We start from the raw sequence: 18,597 nt of genomic DNA on the forward strand, positions 1-18,597 counted from the left end.
TCAGACCAACTCGATGTCACTTCTTATAAGGAGCTTTTCTAGGACCCCTTATCACAATGAACTGTTTTTACCCTGATGCTATCACAGCACTGTGTCCACCTCTCCATGAGAGCAGAAAGAACAATATTTATTCGGAAGTACTGCTATGGTCTCTGAAAATAACTTCCCTCGTACGGCAGGCCCTGTGCCTCAGTCGCCCTTGTGCGCCCATCACTTAGTACGAGATGGGCACACACGGCATTCAGTAAATCCTGGGCAAGCAGAAAGGCTAAATGCAAACCGCAGTATAGAACTGAAATCCAAGCTTTGGTTCCTTCAGTGAAGTACCATGAGAAAGATTGTATTGGCAAGTTCTAGATAAAACGCCAGAAAACGGGTACCAACACACACCAAGACACACAACGCTAAAGTGTTCTCCTTCCAGAGTTTGTTATACAGATGGTGCCCACTTGGTGACAATTCACAGAGCTATACTCCTACAATTATATGTACGTTATATTTCAACACTTGAAGAAATAAAATTGCTCTGAAGACAGTAAGTATCAAAACCTGTTGAAATGAAGATACACATGCCAACTCAGGGTCCCCCTGGCTAGAAAATTGTATCCGATCACCTCAACTGTGAAGAGAGTAAAGAGCCTGGCATGTGACTATTACTTTTTAAATTGGAAAAATAAGAATACTGACTGCAATTTGCTTTAAAAGTTACTTTCTAGCTTCCCGTCAAAAAGGTATAAATAGGGGCACCTGGGTGGCTCAGTCAGTTAAGCATGTGACTCTTGACTTTGGCTCAGGCCATGATCTCAAGGTCGTGAGATCAAGCCCCGTGTTGGGTTCCGCACTGGGCATGGGGGCTGCTTAAGATTGTCTCTCTCCCTCTCCCTCTTTTGTATACATATATAAATATATGTATACATATATAAATAAAATATAAAGCTTCTTAAAAATTGGCCTACCTTTTATCTTTAGGATTTGAAAACTATATACTAAGTCTAGGATGCAAACGAAATATAGTTCAGCAAAGAGAGAGACAAAATCTACTTTTCCTGAGTAAGTTACTGAAATCTAAATGGTAAATCAACTCTACCTCCGGACTTTCATGTTTACAACATAGGTGGCAACTACAGTTTTCTTCCAAAACATAAAGTTCTTGATTTCCCATAGTTTCAGAAAAAAAAATTAAGGCTAAAATTAAACATAAAAAAAACCCTATAAACTAGATTTTCATTATTCAAGACCCAGCACAATGCCTGACAGAAAATATGCGCTTAAAATACTGAATAAACACATTAAAAACCTAAATGCCCCTAAAGAGGAGAGTGGTTGGATGAATTACGGTACATTCAACACAACGGAGCATGAAGTTGTTATAAAAAAAAAAAAAAAAAGAGGAAGATCTCCATGAACTGCTATGAAGCAATTTCCAAGACACATTGCTAAGTGGGAAGAGCAAAGCACAGAAGAGTATGTCTAGTATGCTACCCGTCACCTGAGAAAGAAATGGAGATGAGGAAATGTTCATGCCTCTGCTCAATTTGTGCAACAAGAAATACAAAAGGAATAAAACAGAAAATGAGGCTGAATACCTGCAACGGAGAGATGGAAACTGGGTACAAAGAAGGGAGAAATGGAAATGAGGTAGAAGGAATGAGGAGGGAAATTTCTCTTAGGCTATCTTTTTTTACAGTTGAGTCTCAGAACCAAGATAATGTTTCACATATCCAAAATGTAAATGATGGTAATAAACAGGACATGGAGGGGAGCCCAAAACAGAATACAAGCAGTAATAAATGGGCTTATGTATGGGCTTACATGTATTATAACTGAATGGGATAACCACACTGTAAAGAAAGTGACTAAGTAATAAACTAAGTAACTTTGGAAAACAGCATTTCACTATATAATTTTAAGACAAAAAGACCTGTACACAGATATTGTACCCTAATAAATTTTTCACCTGGATATTGGTTAGCAATTCTGAAACTACTGTCTGTATATTCTGTAATTGAGTAAATAAATAACTATATTGGGATACTAACAGCCTTTTTTTTTTTTTTTTAACTGTGGGAAACAAGAGATAAGTTACAAAAAAAAAAAAAAAGAAAGAAAGAAATGTAGAAACCAGAATGAACACTGTTGTGCCAGATTAAAATGAGAGGGCTCAGTATGAATTTTTTTTTGAATATGTGTATATACACATATACTTTCTTGCACTGTCTACTGAGAGGCTAAGTGGTGATGCCATGGTAGGAATGAGCACACCAAGACTCCATTCTTTAAAGGAACTAGAGAGTCCTTGAAGAGATGACTACTTCCAGGGCTGGGGCAGAGAAGATACAAGATTAATCTGGAGCACATTACAGCACTAGAAAATCAAAAATGGTTCAAAAAATGAATGAGACCTAGATCAAGATGCTGGTTGTGCAACACTGTGAATGTACTAAATACCACTGAATTGCTCACTTTAATATACTTTATGTTATGTGAATTTCACCTCCATAAATTTGAAAAATATGAGAGGGGCATGTTGAAGGCACAGAAGCCAAGTTGAAGAAACTCCCAATGGCCAACTCTGGGACAATTTAAACACCAAAATCATTAAGGATAGTAAAGGATTATAACCCACAGAACAAAATAAATACCCATGAGCCCATACTCATACCAAGATATGAGAAAGAAAGGAGGAAGAAGAGACATCTCTTCCTTTCAGCAGAGTTCCAATTACTAAATGTAGAAAAAAATGGCAGAAATGGAAACTCACATTTGGAAAATACCATAGGAATAAATTGTTGCAGACAAAAATAATCAATGGATGTTAAAATTTGTGGGAAAAAGTGTGATGAGAAACAGATGATATCCCCTTAATTTTAGAGAAGCCCCCACAAAATGTTTATTAATTACAAAGAAAAAAATACAAGTGATCCGAGTTAACATAACCAGTGGTAAGACACTTCAGCATCATGTTCCTTGTGATATGATGCACTGAGAAGGACACAATGTCATTTCTGTGGTATTCTTGCCAAAACTGCATTACCTCAATCTAATCATGAGAAATCATCAGACAAATTCAAATCAAGGGACATTCTCCAAAATAACTGGCCAAAGGCTTCAAAAGTGCCAAGAACATAAGAGAAGATATTAAAGAAATTTCCCATAATGGAGGAGACTAGAAAACATAACAACTAAATGCAATGTGGGATCCTGGACTGGATCCTAGAACAGGACATTAGTGGAACAGCGAGTGAGATTCAAATAAGGTTTGTAGATGAGTGAACAGTACTGTATCAAAGCCAATTTGAGGATTTAGAATATTATACTCTGTGGTAATGTAAGTTGTTCATTTTAGGGGGTATAGGAGAGTTCTGTGAACTATTCCTCGGATTTACTGTAAATCTAAAATTATTTCAAAATAAAAAGCTTAAAAAAACACATTTATTATTCATCAGCTTACTCTTTCTGTATTATTTTTCAGCTATCTCCTTTCCTCCTCCCCCACACTAAAGTAGGGATTTTTCTGACATGTTCAGTAATGTGACCCAAACCTCTAATAGTGCCTGACACACAGAAGTCACTCGACAAACACAATTATACAATTTTGGTTAGCCAGAACTATGACAGTATACTCCAAACCCTAGATTTACTATTAATTTCCCTTATACTCTGTTTGAAAGGAGCATTCTTATTTTGTAAAGAAAACTTAAAAAATCTAAAAGCTTTTCATTTACTGTTTTTATTTGTAAATAAGATCCATAGTTTTAAACAAAATGCTTTATTTGGCTTCTCTATTTTTATCCCTAACAGGATATGATACCCAAACTTTTTGTGCACCCAAGGCTCTATCTTGGATGCAGCGTACTGAGAATACTAGGGCTCCAAAACTCATTCCACTGCCTAGTGAGGCAGTGGTTCCATGCCAGGAGAGGCAGAGCCAAGACCTCCTCCTCATGGTACTGGCCCCCTCCACTGACCTAGTGCTCAGCTCCTAGAGTGGGAGTACACTCAGAGAGAAGCTAGTCATTGTCCTCACCCCCACCTCCAGAGCCCTGGCTCAGAAAGTCTGCCTGGTGGAAAAGCAGTCCATAAAATAGATGGCTCTTAATCTCTTAGAAGGAACTACCTTGATTTGCAAAAGAAAGTGGAGGAGTTTAGCAGCAGAAGTTGTGGTGAAGGGAACTGGGAGAATTGTAGGTCTACTGAAGATACAACCTAGATTGTAGGAGTTGGTGGCTAGTGTGCAAGAAAAAAACAAGGAAAAGGGACAACTAGGAGGAGCCTTCCTGTGGTCAGAACAAATAGCAAAAACACTGAACTCGGAAACATTTCTTCAAAGGCACCACAATTTGATTAGTTTGTAGCAGAATTTATGCTCCAGTGCACTCTTGTAAACAACATAACAATCAGCCAGCAATTAGTGTAGTGGTTGCTGAAAGAGTGGAAGAGAGTCCTACCCGTAATAACAAGCATCCTAGGAAGATTGTGGGCATACCCAAAACTGTGTCTCCCTGAGGACCAACACACACACTCAACCTTGTGGAGGGGAGAGGGAAGACAAGCTAACATAATCCTGCCAGTCACTAAACAAATAAATAAGCAAATAAACAAGCAAAGATAACAAGCCCTGGGGGTGGCAGCGGGAGAGTATCCAGAGTTACTAAATTATATTACCTAAGATGTCCAGCTTCCAACAAAAAATTATAGGTATGCAAATAAATAAATAAATATGACCAATACACCAGAAAAAAAGCAGGCAGCATAAGACATTCCCTGTGAGTATGACTAGATGTAGGACTTAGCAGGTAAATATTTCCAAGAAGCCATTATAAATACACTCATAGAACTAAAAGAAAACTTCATGAAAAAAGTAAAGGAAGACATGACAATACTGCTTTAAAGAGAGTATCAATAAAGAGACAGAAATTTTAAGAAAGAACCAAATGCCAATTCTGGATTTGAAAAGTACAATAATAGAAATTAAAAATTCACTAGAGGACCTCAATGGTAGATCCGAACTGGCAAAAGAAAGAATCAGCCAACCTGAAGACAGATCAGTAGAGATTATGTAAACTGAAGAAAGAGAAAAAAAGATGAAGAAAAATGAAGAGAATCTCATAGAAATTTGGGATACCATTAAGAATAACAGCATGAATGTACTGGGAATACCAGAAGAGGAAAGGTAAAAACAAAACAAAACAAAAAATATTCAAAGAAAATGACTGAATACTTCCCAGCGTTCCTGAAAACCAGTAACCTACACATCTCGGAAGCAAAACCCATAAACAGACACATCACAGTAAAAATGATAAAAGTCAAACACAGAACAATCTTGAAAACCACAAAAGAAAAATGATCCATCAATGACAAGGGAACCCCAAGGAGAACAACGGCTAACTTCTCAGAAGAAATAATGGAGGCTAGAGGCAGTAGGATAACACAAAGTCCTTCAAAACAAAACAAAAACCCTATCAACCAGGAATCCTAAGTCCAGCAAAGCTGTATTTCAAAAATGAAGGTAAAATACACATATTCCAAGATAAATAAAAATTGAAAGGATTCACTGCTAGCAGACCATCCTTACAAGAAATACTAGAGGAAATCATTAAGCTGAAAGCAAGTAATCCTAGACAGCAATTTAAATCCACACAAAGCACACCAGTGATTATGTAATTATAATAGACACTGTTAATGCACACTTTTTCTCAATTATTTAAAAATAGTATAATGTGATATGCATATAATATATCACCAAGTCTGTAACACGTGGAAATGTATTATATTTGCCAATAACAGAACAAAGGAGGTAGGTGAGAATAAAGCTGCAATGTGCTAAGGAAATAACAGATGGTAAAATAATAACAATGTATTGTTGGGTTTATAATATTGACAGATGTAAAGTATACAAGAATAACAACACAAAAAGGGGGTGATAGAACTATACAGAAGTAACATTTCTATATATTACTGGAATTAACTTAGCATTAATCTGAAGCTGATTCTGATAAATTGTGATGTAAATGATAAACCCTGGAACAACTACGAAAATATATTCAAAAAATAGTGAAAGAACTCATTAACGAAATTAAAATGTTACATTAGAAAATATTCAATTGATGCAGAAAAAGAAGGACAAGAGGAAGAAAAAAGATGTGAGACACATGAAAAACAAAATGATGGCAGATATAAATCAAACTATATCAATAATAGTAAGCATGGATGGATAAAGAGTCTAATCAAAAGGTAGACATTGTCAGACTAGTTCCAGAAAATCATGATCAAACTACAGATTGTTGACAGGTGTCAAAGTGTAGATTTAAAGACACAAATAGATTATTAAAGTCAAAGAACAGAATAAAACATAGCATACAAGTAGAAGCCACAGAAAAGCTGGAATAGCTACATACTGATATACTAATCTCAGACAAAACAGACTTTAAAACAAAAATGTTACTAGAGAAAACGGAATATTCAATTATAATATAAAATAAAAATATAAATATTTAGAAATGAAAAATACATGCACCCAATAACAGAACACCAAAATACGTGAAGCAAAACTGACAAAAATGAAGAAAGAAATAGATAATTCTATAGCAATAGTTGGATTCTCGATACTCTTTCAATAATGGATAGAACAACTAGATAGAAGGTCAACAAGGAAACTGAAAGCTTGAATAGCACTATACACCAGCTGGACCTGACAAACATCTACAGAACACTCCATCCTACAACAACAGCATATATAGTCTCAAGTGCGCATGCAACATTCTAGAGGATGGACCATATGCTAGGTTATTTTTTAAAATCTAAATAAATTTAAAAGGATAGAAATAATATAAAGTATGTCTTCTGACCACAATGAAATGGAATTAGGAACCAATAACAGAAACATTCGGGACACTCACCAATATGAGAAAATTAATGTTCTCCTAAACAACTAACTGGTAAAAGACAAAAGTAAGAAATCAGAAAATACTATGAAATTAATGAAAATCAAGACAGAACATACCAAAACACGGGATGCAACTAAAGCAGTGCCTAGAGGGTAGTTTATAGTTATAAATGCCCACAGTATGAAAGAAAAAAGACCCCAAATCAATAAACTTGCCTTCTAGAAAAACCTTACCTGCACTAAAAAAAGAAGGGCAAACTAAGCCAAAAACAAGCAGAAGGAAGAAAAGGATCAAGATTAGAGTAGAAAGTAATGAAATAGAGAGTAGATAGAGAAAATCAAGAAACCAAAAACTGGTTCTTCAAAAGGTCAACAAAATCAAACTTTTAGCTAGTTTGACCAAGGAAAAACAAAAACCTAAAACTATTAGAATACCAAAAGAGGGGGCATTACTACTGATCTCACAAAAATAGAAAGGACTATAAAGTAATATGATGAACAATTGTACACCAATAAATTAGATAGCTTAAGTGAAATGGACAAATTAGTAGAATACAACCTACAGAAATTGACTGGAGAAGAAATACAGAATCTGAAAAGACCTGTAACAAGTAACAAGATGCTCTCAGTCATCAAAAAACCACACACAAAGAAAAGTCCAGGCCCAGAAGATGTCAGTGCTGACTCCACCAAACATTCAAAGAATACTTATTTTCCACAAACTCTTCCAAAAATAGAAAAGAACACTTCCCAAATCTTTCTATGAAACGAAAACTACCCTAATATCAAAAACTGACAAACACAATATAAGAAAACTACAGACCAATAACCTTTATGACTATGGATGCAAAATCCCCAACAAATACTAGCCAACCAAATCCAGCAACAGCTAAGAATTATACACCATGGCCAAGTGTTATTTATCCTAGGGATGCAAGGTTGGATGAACACCTAAAAATCAATGCATGTAATATATCTTATCAGTAGAATACAGAACAAAAAAAAAAGTCACTCAATAGAGGAAATTCATTTGACAAAATTCAACACATTTTCACGATAAAAACACTCAGCAAATCAGGAATAGAAGGCAAATTCCTTCACCTGGAAAAAAAAAAAAGGCATCTACTTAAAAACCACAGCTAACACCCACTTAAATTTAAAGACTGGCTTCTTTCCTCTTAAGATCAAGACAAGGAGGTCAGCTCTTACATCACTTCCATTTAACACTGAAATGAAGGTTCTAGCCAGAAAAATTAAATAACACAAAGAAATAAAAGTCATTGAGACTAGAAAGGAAGAAATGAAATTATTTCTATTCACAGATGGCATGATCTGGTACACAGAAAATCCTAAGGAATCCACTATTAGAATAAATAAGCTCAGCGAGGTTGCAGGATACAAGATCAGTATACAGAAATCAATTGTGTTTCTATACACTTGTGATGAAAATTGATAAAATTAAGACAATAACTCCATTCAAAAATGCTATCAGAAAGTATAAAATACTTAGGTATAAATTTAATAAAAGAAGCATAAAACTTATACTGTGTAAATGTACACAAAAATTGTTGAAAAAAATTAAAGACCTAAATAAATGAAATCCTGTGTTTTATGGATTGGAAGACCTAACACTGTTAAGATGGTAATGGTACCAAATCTGATCTATAGATTATCATAATCCCTGTTGACTTCATTATACAAACTGACAAGCAGATGCTAACATTCACATGGAACTGCAAGGGACCCAAAATAGCCAAACAATCCTGAAAAAGTTAAAGCAGCAGAACTTACGCTTCCCAATTCAGAACTTACTACAAAGCAACAATAATCAAGATAGCCTGGCACTAGCAGAAGGAATATCAATGGAATGGAATTGAGAGTCCAGAAACCAATCCATACATTTATGATCAACTGATTTTCAACAACAGTGCCAAGACCATTCAATGGGGGGAAAAACAGTCTTTTAAACAAATTGTGCTAGGACAACTGGATAGCCAGATGCAAAAGAATCAAGTTGGACCTTTACTTCATGCCACACACAAAAACTGACCTAAAATGGATCAAAGGCCAAGATTCTTAGAGGCAAACATAGCAGAATTTTCATTATCTCAGATGTGACAATGAACTCTTAGACATGAAGCCAAAAGCACAAGCAACAACAAAAATGGACACAACTTCATCAAAATTTAAAACTCTTGTGCTTCACAGGGCACCATCAAGACTGTGAAAGACAACCCACAGAATGGGAGAAAATATTTGCAAATCATGTATCTGCTAAGGAAACCATATCTAGAATATATAAAGAACTCTTATAACTTAATAAAAAGACAAATAACCCCTTTTTAAAAATAAGCGAAGGATCTGAATAGACAATTTTCCAAAGAATATGTGCAAATTGCTAAAAGTATATAAAAAGATGCCAGACATCATTAGTCATCAGAGAAATGCCAATCAAAATCACAATAAAACACTATCTCCCTACCACTAGAATGAGAATCGAAAGCCAGATAATAAGTGTCGTCAAAGCATGTGAAGACATCGGAACCCTCATATGCTACTAGAAGGAATGCATAATGGTCCAGCTGCTACGAAAACAGTCTGGCAGCTCTTCAAATGATTAAATATAGAGTTACTACATGATCCAGCAATTCCACTCAAGAGAAATGAAAACCTATTCCACACAGAAATCCACACAGAAACATGTACATGAATGTTCTATGTCCCTATGGACAGATTGCTTGCTCCGTCTTCCCCAATTTCTGGATTGTGCCTGACCAAAGTAGGAAGTTCTTTAGGAGAACCCCAGCTACAAGTGAGATATGTAATAACTCTGGTCCCACTCACAACATCTGCTTACAACTTTCCCAACCTGTCCATTCCACATAATTGGAATTCTGCCTCATTTAATTCTGCATACCCTGCTAAAACTGGTGTCCTAGCCCTAACTCCATCTTCCCTGGCTGTGTTTCTAACATCCTCCCAAACTTATGCCAAACCCATGAACCAGCTCATGTTTTCTTCCAAGTGTTAAATGAAGACCTATGAAAAATATGTTAAGAACTACACAATGATTACCAACTAAACCTTGAGAGTCTAGGAGTCCTATGTGCCCATGAAACTGAGTGTCTCCTAATTCCAAGGCACAAATACTCTACACCCTTTCAGAACTTTGTGGCTGCACAAGGAGCTCTTTCTCCCTGACATGCCCACTGTCTACTACTCTGCCTGGCATCACCTTCCTATTTATTCTTCTTGAAGTGACTCAAGAATTAGTAGCCTCAGTCTCTGCTCTTCTGGGAAGCAGACCAATAGCTAAGAACATAATCTCTGGAACCAGCATGACAGAGTTCAAACTTCACTTTACCACTTAAATGTATGTATGACCTTGGCAAATTTCTCAAACACTCTGCCTCAACTTTCTCATCTAGTGAAAGGGGGTAGTAATTCTTCCCAGGGTTGTTATAAGGATTAAACCAAATCATATATAACATGCAATATGCTTCCCCAGCACCATGTTATTGCTTCTATCTCAGTCTATTGATGGTATCATATTTGTTTTGTTTACCTGAATCTTCCCCTCCTAGTCCCTGAGCTTCTCAAGAGGTGTTAAGTTTCCTATTTCTTTCATATTCATAGTATTTAATGCAGTGCTAGGCAGGACAGGTACCTATAAAAGGGACCAATGAGTGAATGAAAAATAAAAACTACTAGCCCAGCAAAGTCAATGATTATGGAAACCATACTTTCAATATAAAAATCAGAGCACATGGTTGATGAGTATACTAGAACTGAGTATCTGAGATCAGGACTGCTCTGGAAAATCCAGGCTATCTGACTGCCAGAATGATCTAGAAAGAATCCAAATGCTCAGCAGTTAGATCAGTTACATACATGATAGCATTAAAACACAGAGGACTGGGGTGCCTGGGTAGCTCAGTCCATTTAAGAATCTGCCTTTGGCTCAGGTGAGGATCCCAGGGGTCCGAGGATTGAGCCCCACGATGGGCTCCCTGCTCAACAGAGAGCCTGCTTCTCCTTCTCTCTCTCAAATAAACAAATAAAATCTTAAACAAATAAAATAAAAAAGACAGAGGATCTTACATAACCATAACAGGAGTCCTCTGTTGATACCTGAAAAAGTCTGGACAAAACACTAAGAAGAGAGAGCAGAAGAATATGCAGGAAAGGATTACAGAGGTGGTCAAAGAATGATAATCAAAGAGAACGGACTTTGTGTGTATCTAATACCACAGGATGAAAGAATATTTATATGTTTTTAACCTTGATTCTAAAGACAACTTTTTTTTTTAAGATTTTATTTATTTATTTATTTATTTATTTATTTATTTGACAGAGAGCGCACAAGCAGGGGGAGTAGGAGGCAGAGGGAGAGGGACAGGGAGAAGCAGGCTCCCCGCTGAGCAGAGTGACATGGGGCTCAATCCCAGGACCCTGGGATCATGACCTGAGCCCAAGGCAGATGCTTAGCTGACTGAGCCACCCAGGCGCCCCTAAAGACAGCTTAATACAAAAAGAAAATAATGCTTACAATGCCTTTACACAAGAAACAAGTGGAATGGAGATTACAAAAATTTTAATCCCTTACATAAGACTCAGTGAGAAGGATCACATTTCTCCATGACTATAACTCTGAATAGATAAGTTTCCTGATAAGAAAAAAAATCCATATATTCCCCTTATGGTCAATTCTCTTATTTCTTAAGTAAACTTTTAAGGCCAGTCATCTGTTTTGGTCATGTCTGGCACAATCAAATAGTTTGATTAAATTAACTGGTCAAAGGTCTTCCTAAGTATGTCTTCTCCTTTTGGTACAATTAAAAAACGGAATCTAAAATGTATATATTTGTCCACAAAGAATAAGGGTCTTCACCAAGTTTTTCATTCATTTCTCCCTGGTATAGCTCCCCTCAAAATTACAGCCCAACTCGGAAAAAAAAAAGGCGGGGGGGAGATAATATACTTGCTTAAAGAATAGATCATATGCTTTCCACTTTAATCAGCTTATTTTATACATATGTACTCACAGATATATACACATCTACATATACATATCTATATACATGCCAGAGGCAAATTTAATAAGGAATGCACCTTTTCAGTTATCTTCATGTAAGTTAATAAAATAACGCCAGCAATAGGACCCTCAGATAACCTGGTGATGATGACTACTCTAACTTGATTCTAAAAAACCAAGTATGTACTTCCATCCTTCTTTGCCATCAACATTCCCTAGATTAACATAAGGAATGAGGGCACCTGCTTGGCTCAGTAGGCTGAGCATCCAACTCTTGATTTTGGCTCAGGTCATGAGCTCAGGGCTGTGAGATTGAGCCTGGAGCCGGGCTCTGTGCTAGGCATGGAGCCTGCTTAAGATTTTCTCTCTCTCCCTCTCCCTCTGCCCTTCCCCCTGTGCATGCATGTGTGCTCTCTCTCAAATAAATAAATAACGTTAAAAAAAAAAAAGCAAAGGCATTATCCCTGAATATCACTTAACAAATAACCTTCCTTAAAGACATAATTCAACAGTAAAACACAATAAACTTAAAATTTGTTTCCAATTTTTAAGAATTTATCCTCACCCACTTCATAAATACTCTTGCCCGAAGAGCAATCTGTCACCACATGTAGTTTAAATCATTAACTACACAGCACCAAATCATTACTATAATCAGCATGTAAATTTCATGAAGGCGCTGATTGTGTCCTTTTAAGCACTTTAAACAACATCCAGTACAAGGAAGCTTATTAAATATTTATGATGTTTAATAAAAATAAAATGCCAAAACAAAAGTCTTTATTATTCAACTTGGCTGCCATGTATAATATAACCACTGATCAGTATGTATTTCTCCAAGTGCAATTATAAGAAATTGAAAACAAACCCCATTCAAATTAGAAATTCTGTCTCCTCTGTCCAAGAATACATTTTTGTATCAGAAAGAAACTAGCAGGCCACCAGCAGAGAGCATGCAACATGCAGACCATTGGGGTACTTAACCAAAGCATTTATGCACCCTTTACTACTACATTTCATGCACATTTTTGGAGATATTTGCCTTACCTTTCCCATTTTGCCATGTAGTATACCAAGATAAAGTCAGGAACGAAGTGATAAATGCTAAAACAGTAGCTACAGTTCCATTTCGGAGCCTCATCTCATTTCACCATCACACTGGTTCATATGTTTATGATGATAACCAGGACTGTTCTCTTTTTAATCCTGAAGTCAACTGAATCCAGTACTCCTGGCTCTGGGCCAATAAAAACAATCAATAAGAGAGGTTCATTTCAGATGCTCTGCAGAACAAGCCTAGCAGCAACACCATTCATAATTGCTATTCAGGATTGTCTTCACAGTCTTCATAGGCTGCTGTCTCAGGCTTCTTTCTTCCTATTCAGGGAAAAAAGAGAAAGAAAAACTTGTTCAGTAATGCAAAATATTATTTTCTTCATTTATCATTCACCATTATGAACATACTTTTGGCTGGGCTAACCTCCATCTACAAAGATTATCCCCGCATCTAAACAATTCATTTATTATATTCTAGAATCATATGGTGTTTCTCCTCCAGAAAAAGAGCTTCAAACTATATTCCCTCCTCATTGATTCTGTTTTGTTTGCAAAAAGAAAGTTATGGTTCATTATTTAAAGGGAGAAGTTGCAGGGCTTGTTAAACAAATAGTAAGCCACAGATTCCAAGCTGATAACTCTGAGGATCACACAACAGTTCCTAAGTAATATAATCGTCACACTCCTCAGTTTTCCTACTGCAAAATAATGGTTAATGTTTTGAAAATTTTTAAGAAAAACTGACAAAACTACAACATGCAAGCATCAAAAAACCTGGGCTCTAGATCCGGCAACATCATTCTATATAGGACCTCAGATGTGCCACTGATCTAGGCCTTGCTTTTTCATCCATAAAATTGAGCAAACCACCTGTCCTGGCTCCACTTCTAGGACACAAATAATGTTAAATAGAAAGGTCACAGTTATTATTGCCATTTATCATTATCATAAAAGAAATGTAGTTGTTCCAGTGATTAACCGGCTCCCAAGGTGTCAACTGGGAATACGAAAGGATGTAGAAAATGCAGCAACCCAACCAGAACACTCAGAAAATCTGGAGATCACCACCCAGCTAGCAGAGCTGTTGAGAAATTTGAATTCAATCAAGTCCTTATATGTACTTAAGTATAGTCACCTAGCACTTAATAGGTTCTCCATAAATGTTAACTGTGTTCAAAAATAAAAGCAAACAAATCAAAAAAAAGAAACAAAAACCTGCAGCCAGCCAAGGGTTTGGTCTGCACTCTGCAAAGCCAGTCTCATTCCCTGGGGGCATGTCAGTCACTCCAAGATGTCCACTGATTCCCAGTGGCCTCAAAGGGACCGTAAGATGCACATGGCAACATACTAAGACACGCTCTACTGGGGTGAGTTAATGCACCTCCAAAAATGCCTAACAAGCCCAAGGGACAATTCCCTCAGCTACAAAGTATGTCTGATTAAAGTAGCCATTTGTAGGCAATTCAGAAACCACCATCTCAGCTACTTTGTAAAACTGAACATAGTAACTAGAAATCTCTGCTACTCTAGGGCATAGTATTAATGGTAACAATGACAGAAGCAACAAGGTACTGAGTGTTTCCTATGCTTCATTATATGCTTTAAATCTTCAACAAAACCCTAAGAGGCAGGCCTTTTTTAAATTGAAGTATAATTGACACACAATGTTACATTAGTTTCAGGTGTAATGAGACAGGCACTGTTAACCCAGAGAGGGAACACTAATCTTACCTACCGCCCTTTGCCTCTCAAACTGGGCCACCTGCACCTTGTAAGTACGAAGAGAAGTGCTAGGGCCACTCCCTGTCTAGAGAACCTTCCTGAGGTATTAACGTTATCCAACAGTGTGTGAATTTCAAAAATGTTCTCTTCTATAACGAATATGGATCTATTATGAAATAAGCTGCAAAATTAATAGGAAATTTCTAAGTTTAAACCTAAGACTTTAAACAAATTTCTCACTTCCTGTAACCTCTGGCTAAGCACCCCTCCCCCACCACACACACACACACACACACACACACACACACACACACACCCACCCACACCCACATACACCGAAGCATGCCTTTTAACCCTCCTTGGCCAGCAGCTCTCACTGCGGCATAATATTCTAGAAGCACTGAACCCCTCTACTTCCTTGCTTCCTCTTACTATCTGAAAACAAAGAACTCCAAAGATATTCTCAAAAGTTATCACTATTTTCTACAACCAAAGTGACTCACTTTCTATAGTTAAGACAAGTTAACATCAAACACGTTCACATTGATGGTTTAGACTTTAAAATCTTTGTGGCAAAATCCTACAATTTGAACTAAATTCTTAAAAGTGCCTAATATATTGTCTTATACCAATAAGCACCCAATAATGAGTTCTGATTATAAAAATAGATGTGCTAACTCAGTGAATTATATAATGTAGAATTATAATCCTGGTGTGACATTATATAAAAATGTGTATAACTTTCTGTTGCCACATATTTAGCCGCACCCTACTTCAGGAAGGGTTTTTTCCTAGTGAAAGACCTAAAAGTATACAGGTTATTAGAGTAAATGTCCAATTAATTATTACGGGGAAGTAGAGAAGGAATCATAAAGGATATTTTAAAATAGTTTTATTAAATACAAAGAAAGCCCATGATAAAATTCCGTATAAATACAGTAAAAGTGAATGACTTCTAAAATCAAAGTAGACTACAGATATACTATTAGTAATATGTGAAAAATATACCAAATATTAAAAATTAGATCCAGGAAGCTACTAAGCTCTGAAGAAGATACTTATCAATTCTACTAACAAATAAGACCTGCAATTCTGCAGGAGAAATGTAAGAGCATTTTACTCAGTAAGAATGTAGTCATACATTTTAATTAGGGTTTCCAAACTAATGAAGTTTAACTGCACAGTACAAGTGAAGACTCCAGACCAAAGCAAAACTAATGATCTCCATGTTCTTCAACGAGGAGGCAGTCACAGACTGGACAGCCAAGGGCCCTCTGGATTGACTGACTTCCTAAGGCAAAAAACAAAGTGACTCATTTTTTTCGGTGTCCACATTTGCAAAAATTTGAATCCAACACCTTAATGCTCTGAGATTATCACTTAACATATTTGAATCTTTAACAATAAAAAAGGTGGTGGCTAAAATTACTAATCATCTTCTTCATCCTGCCAAAGACAAATGGAACTTCAACTCTAGACCTCAGACTGACTGTCCTTTAAGGGCTTCAGTCCTATTGTTTTATTATTAGATACAAAAACCTTCATTTAAGGTGTTCTCTGAAACATTCAATACATTTTATGGCTGAGAACGCTTTGCTGAACACTTGGCATATTCCCTCATTATCCCACAGACAGGACAGAGGTGCCTGAAGAAAGGCACAAGCATGAAATCCATGACGTAAGCTATATAACTTCATACACAGTAATTATGTTCATTTATTTTAAATTTATCAAAGGATTAATATCTTTCATTAATACAGTTTACATAATTTCATCGTCCAGTACGTTTTTGGATTTACAAGTGCGGGCTAAAGAAACCCATGCCACGATAACCTGTTAATAAAACTATTTTTTTAACATTCAGAAAAAGAAAGATAAACCACAAAACGAATATTTGATTCTAAATTTAGGTTCTGTATGCCACCGAGCGACGCTATCATTATCTTTCACGAGAACTCGTCCGACAGCAAAAGCACAACAGCAAAATCCATGGAAAGCATTAAAAACATACATTATGTCGGTTTACATTTCGCAATTCGGACTGTAAGCAATGAACGGGCTCAAGAGAAACACACGCTGCGAGAAATAAAAGCGGGCGCGCAAGTGGTATGACTGCCAGCTCGTAAAACACGCCTCGGAGGTGTCACCTGGTACACTTTGTGTGCAATCACCCGGACCCAACCTAAGGGTCCCATTTGCAGCTTCCCCCTTCAGGACAACTGGGGCCTGGGGGGATGGGGGTGCTCTTTCACACCCGACCCTCACACCTTCAGTTTGTAGAAATATTCGCTACGAGGGCTGCATGCCGCCTCCGCCTCTTTGGGAGCACCCCTGCCTCCATGCCCCGGACCTCCTGGCCCCCGCCTCACCTGCCCCCGGCCCTGTAAAGGCTCCAACCCCGGGGCGGGTGTGGGCCCTGGCGGCCGGGTCCCGCGGGCAACTCTCCCTCCCCCCCCCAGTACCCCCTAAGCCCGCACTTTCCTCCACTTTGCCCCAAAGTCGACGAGCCCCGCTGCGCCGGGGAGCGCCGGGAAACGCACCAGGCGCCCTGCCGGCCACCGCAAGAGCGCGCGGCACCGAGGGGCTGTAGCGGCGGCGGCGGTGGCGCGGGACTGACCCCGCGGCCAGGGCGCCCCGGCCCGCGCCCCGCCCCGAGGCCCAGCCAGCGCCCCGATCCGGCCCCGCAGCAGCCGGAGGCGCGAGCTCCCGGGCGGGCCGCGGCGCGGGCGGCTCCGTTACCAGCAGGTGGATCTTTCGCGACCCCGGCGGCTCGGAGCCCAGCAGCCGGCACCGCCCCTCCATCCCGCGCCCCTCCGCGCAGCCGCTCTGCGCCCCCACCTCGAGGCCGCCCGCGCGACGCCGCCGCCGCCGCCGCCGCCGCCGCGAGCCGTGAGCCCCTCACCCGCCGCTGGCGTTGCCAGTGCTGCCGCGGCCGCCGCCGAGGCTGCTGTGGCCGCCGCTGCAGCCGCTGCTGCTGCCGAGTGCCCCGCCTCCCCAGCGCGACTCCGCCCCCGCCGCTGGAGCGCCGCGGCCGCCCCGCCCGTCGGCCCCGCCCGCGACCCCGCCAGCCATTGGCCGCCGGTGCTGCGCGCCCTCCACTGGGCGCCCCCGCGCGGCACAGCCGCTCGCCTCAGTGGCCTGCCGGGCTGTCATTTAGGGGCGCCGTCTCGCAGCCTATATAACTCTCCTGCGATCCCTTTCCTCCCCCCGCTGCATTTAATGTCACGGCGAGGTCTGGAGCTGCGTCTTGGTCTCCGGTCCCAGGCTCCGAGAGCTCGGCGTCTCCGCACCGCCCCTCTTCCCCCCCCCCCCCACATCTGGCTTTAATCCTCCTCGGCGAGTGCAGAGGCAGCTCAGACTGCCAACGGAAGGCCCGAGGGAGCTCTCGGCCTCCGCCTGGGCGCGCGACCCGACCACCCCGGGCTGCCTCAACTGGAGCCCCTGGCCCCAGCTGCAGGTCCCGTTCCCCGGTCGTCCGGCCTGGGCAGCATTCCTGGCGACAGGTCCCAGGGGCAGGTCCCAGGAGCAGGTCCCACTCTAATCCAACAATAGCTTCCGAGGTCCAGCAGTTCCAGGCACCTCACCGACTGTCTCTGACCTTCGTGGCATCCCCAGTGATAGGCATCGCTATCTCCAATATACCGGGACTCAGGAGGAAGGACTAGCTTAAGCATAGGAAGAAGAAATACAAGGTTTAAGGGCAGCTCGTTTGGGTGCCAAAGCCTTTGATTTTACCACTTCATCGCGTGTCCTGCCCCTTTCTCCTGGGCCCCATGTCCTAATCTTTCACCATGTCAAAAGGTTTGAAGTTAACCAAATAGGTAATCATCTATAGAAAGCCTGAGTGATCCGCCTCTCTTTTGCTTAGTGTTTATGTACTACAACTTGTGTTAATAGT

The 18,597-nt window shown here is 39.5% G+C and overlaps 1 protein-coding gene across 5 annotated transcripts in view; it reads right to left on the reverse strand.

The window, feature by feature from the left end:
• Positions 1 to 17,677, reverse strand: part of MGAT4A (alpha-1,3-mannosyl-glycoprotein 4-beta-N-acetylglucosaminyltransferase A) — a 124,631-nt gene extending 106,954 nt beyond the window's left edge. For 3 of the 5 annotated variants that reach the window (XM_025868976.2, XM_073897849.1, XM_025868975.2), the window contains exons 1-2: positions 17,538 to 17,677; positions 12,969 to 13,298 (exon numbers count right to left, since the gene is read on the reverse strand). In XM_025868976.2, coding sequence (XP_025724761.1) covers positions 12,969 to 13,062 — 94 coding nt within the window. In that variant the 5' untranslated portion in view covers positions 13,063 to 13,298; positions 17,538 to 17,677. Of the gene's footprint in view, positions 1 to 12,968; positions 13,299 to 15,840; positions 16,158 to 17,537 lie in introns of those variants that run through there. The other 2 variants (XM_073897848.1, XM_073897847.1) reach the window with 2 other exon arrangements.
• Positions 17,678 to 18,597: the final 920 nt, after the last annotated feature.

This window comes from Callorhinus ursinus, unplaced genomic scaffold (genome assembly GCF_003265705.2).
Source record: "Callorhinus ursinus isolate GAN/ISIS: 27379988/994484 unplaced genomic scaffold, GSC_fseal_2.0 scaffold10, whole genome shotgun sequence".
Taxonomy (NCBI): domain Eukaryota; kingdom Metazoa; phylum Chordata; class Mammalia; order Carnivora; family Otariidae; genus Callorhinus; species Callorhinus ursinus.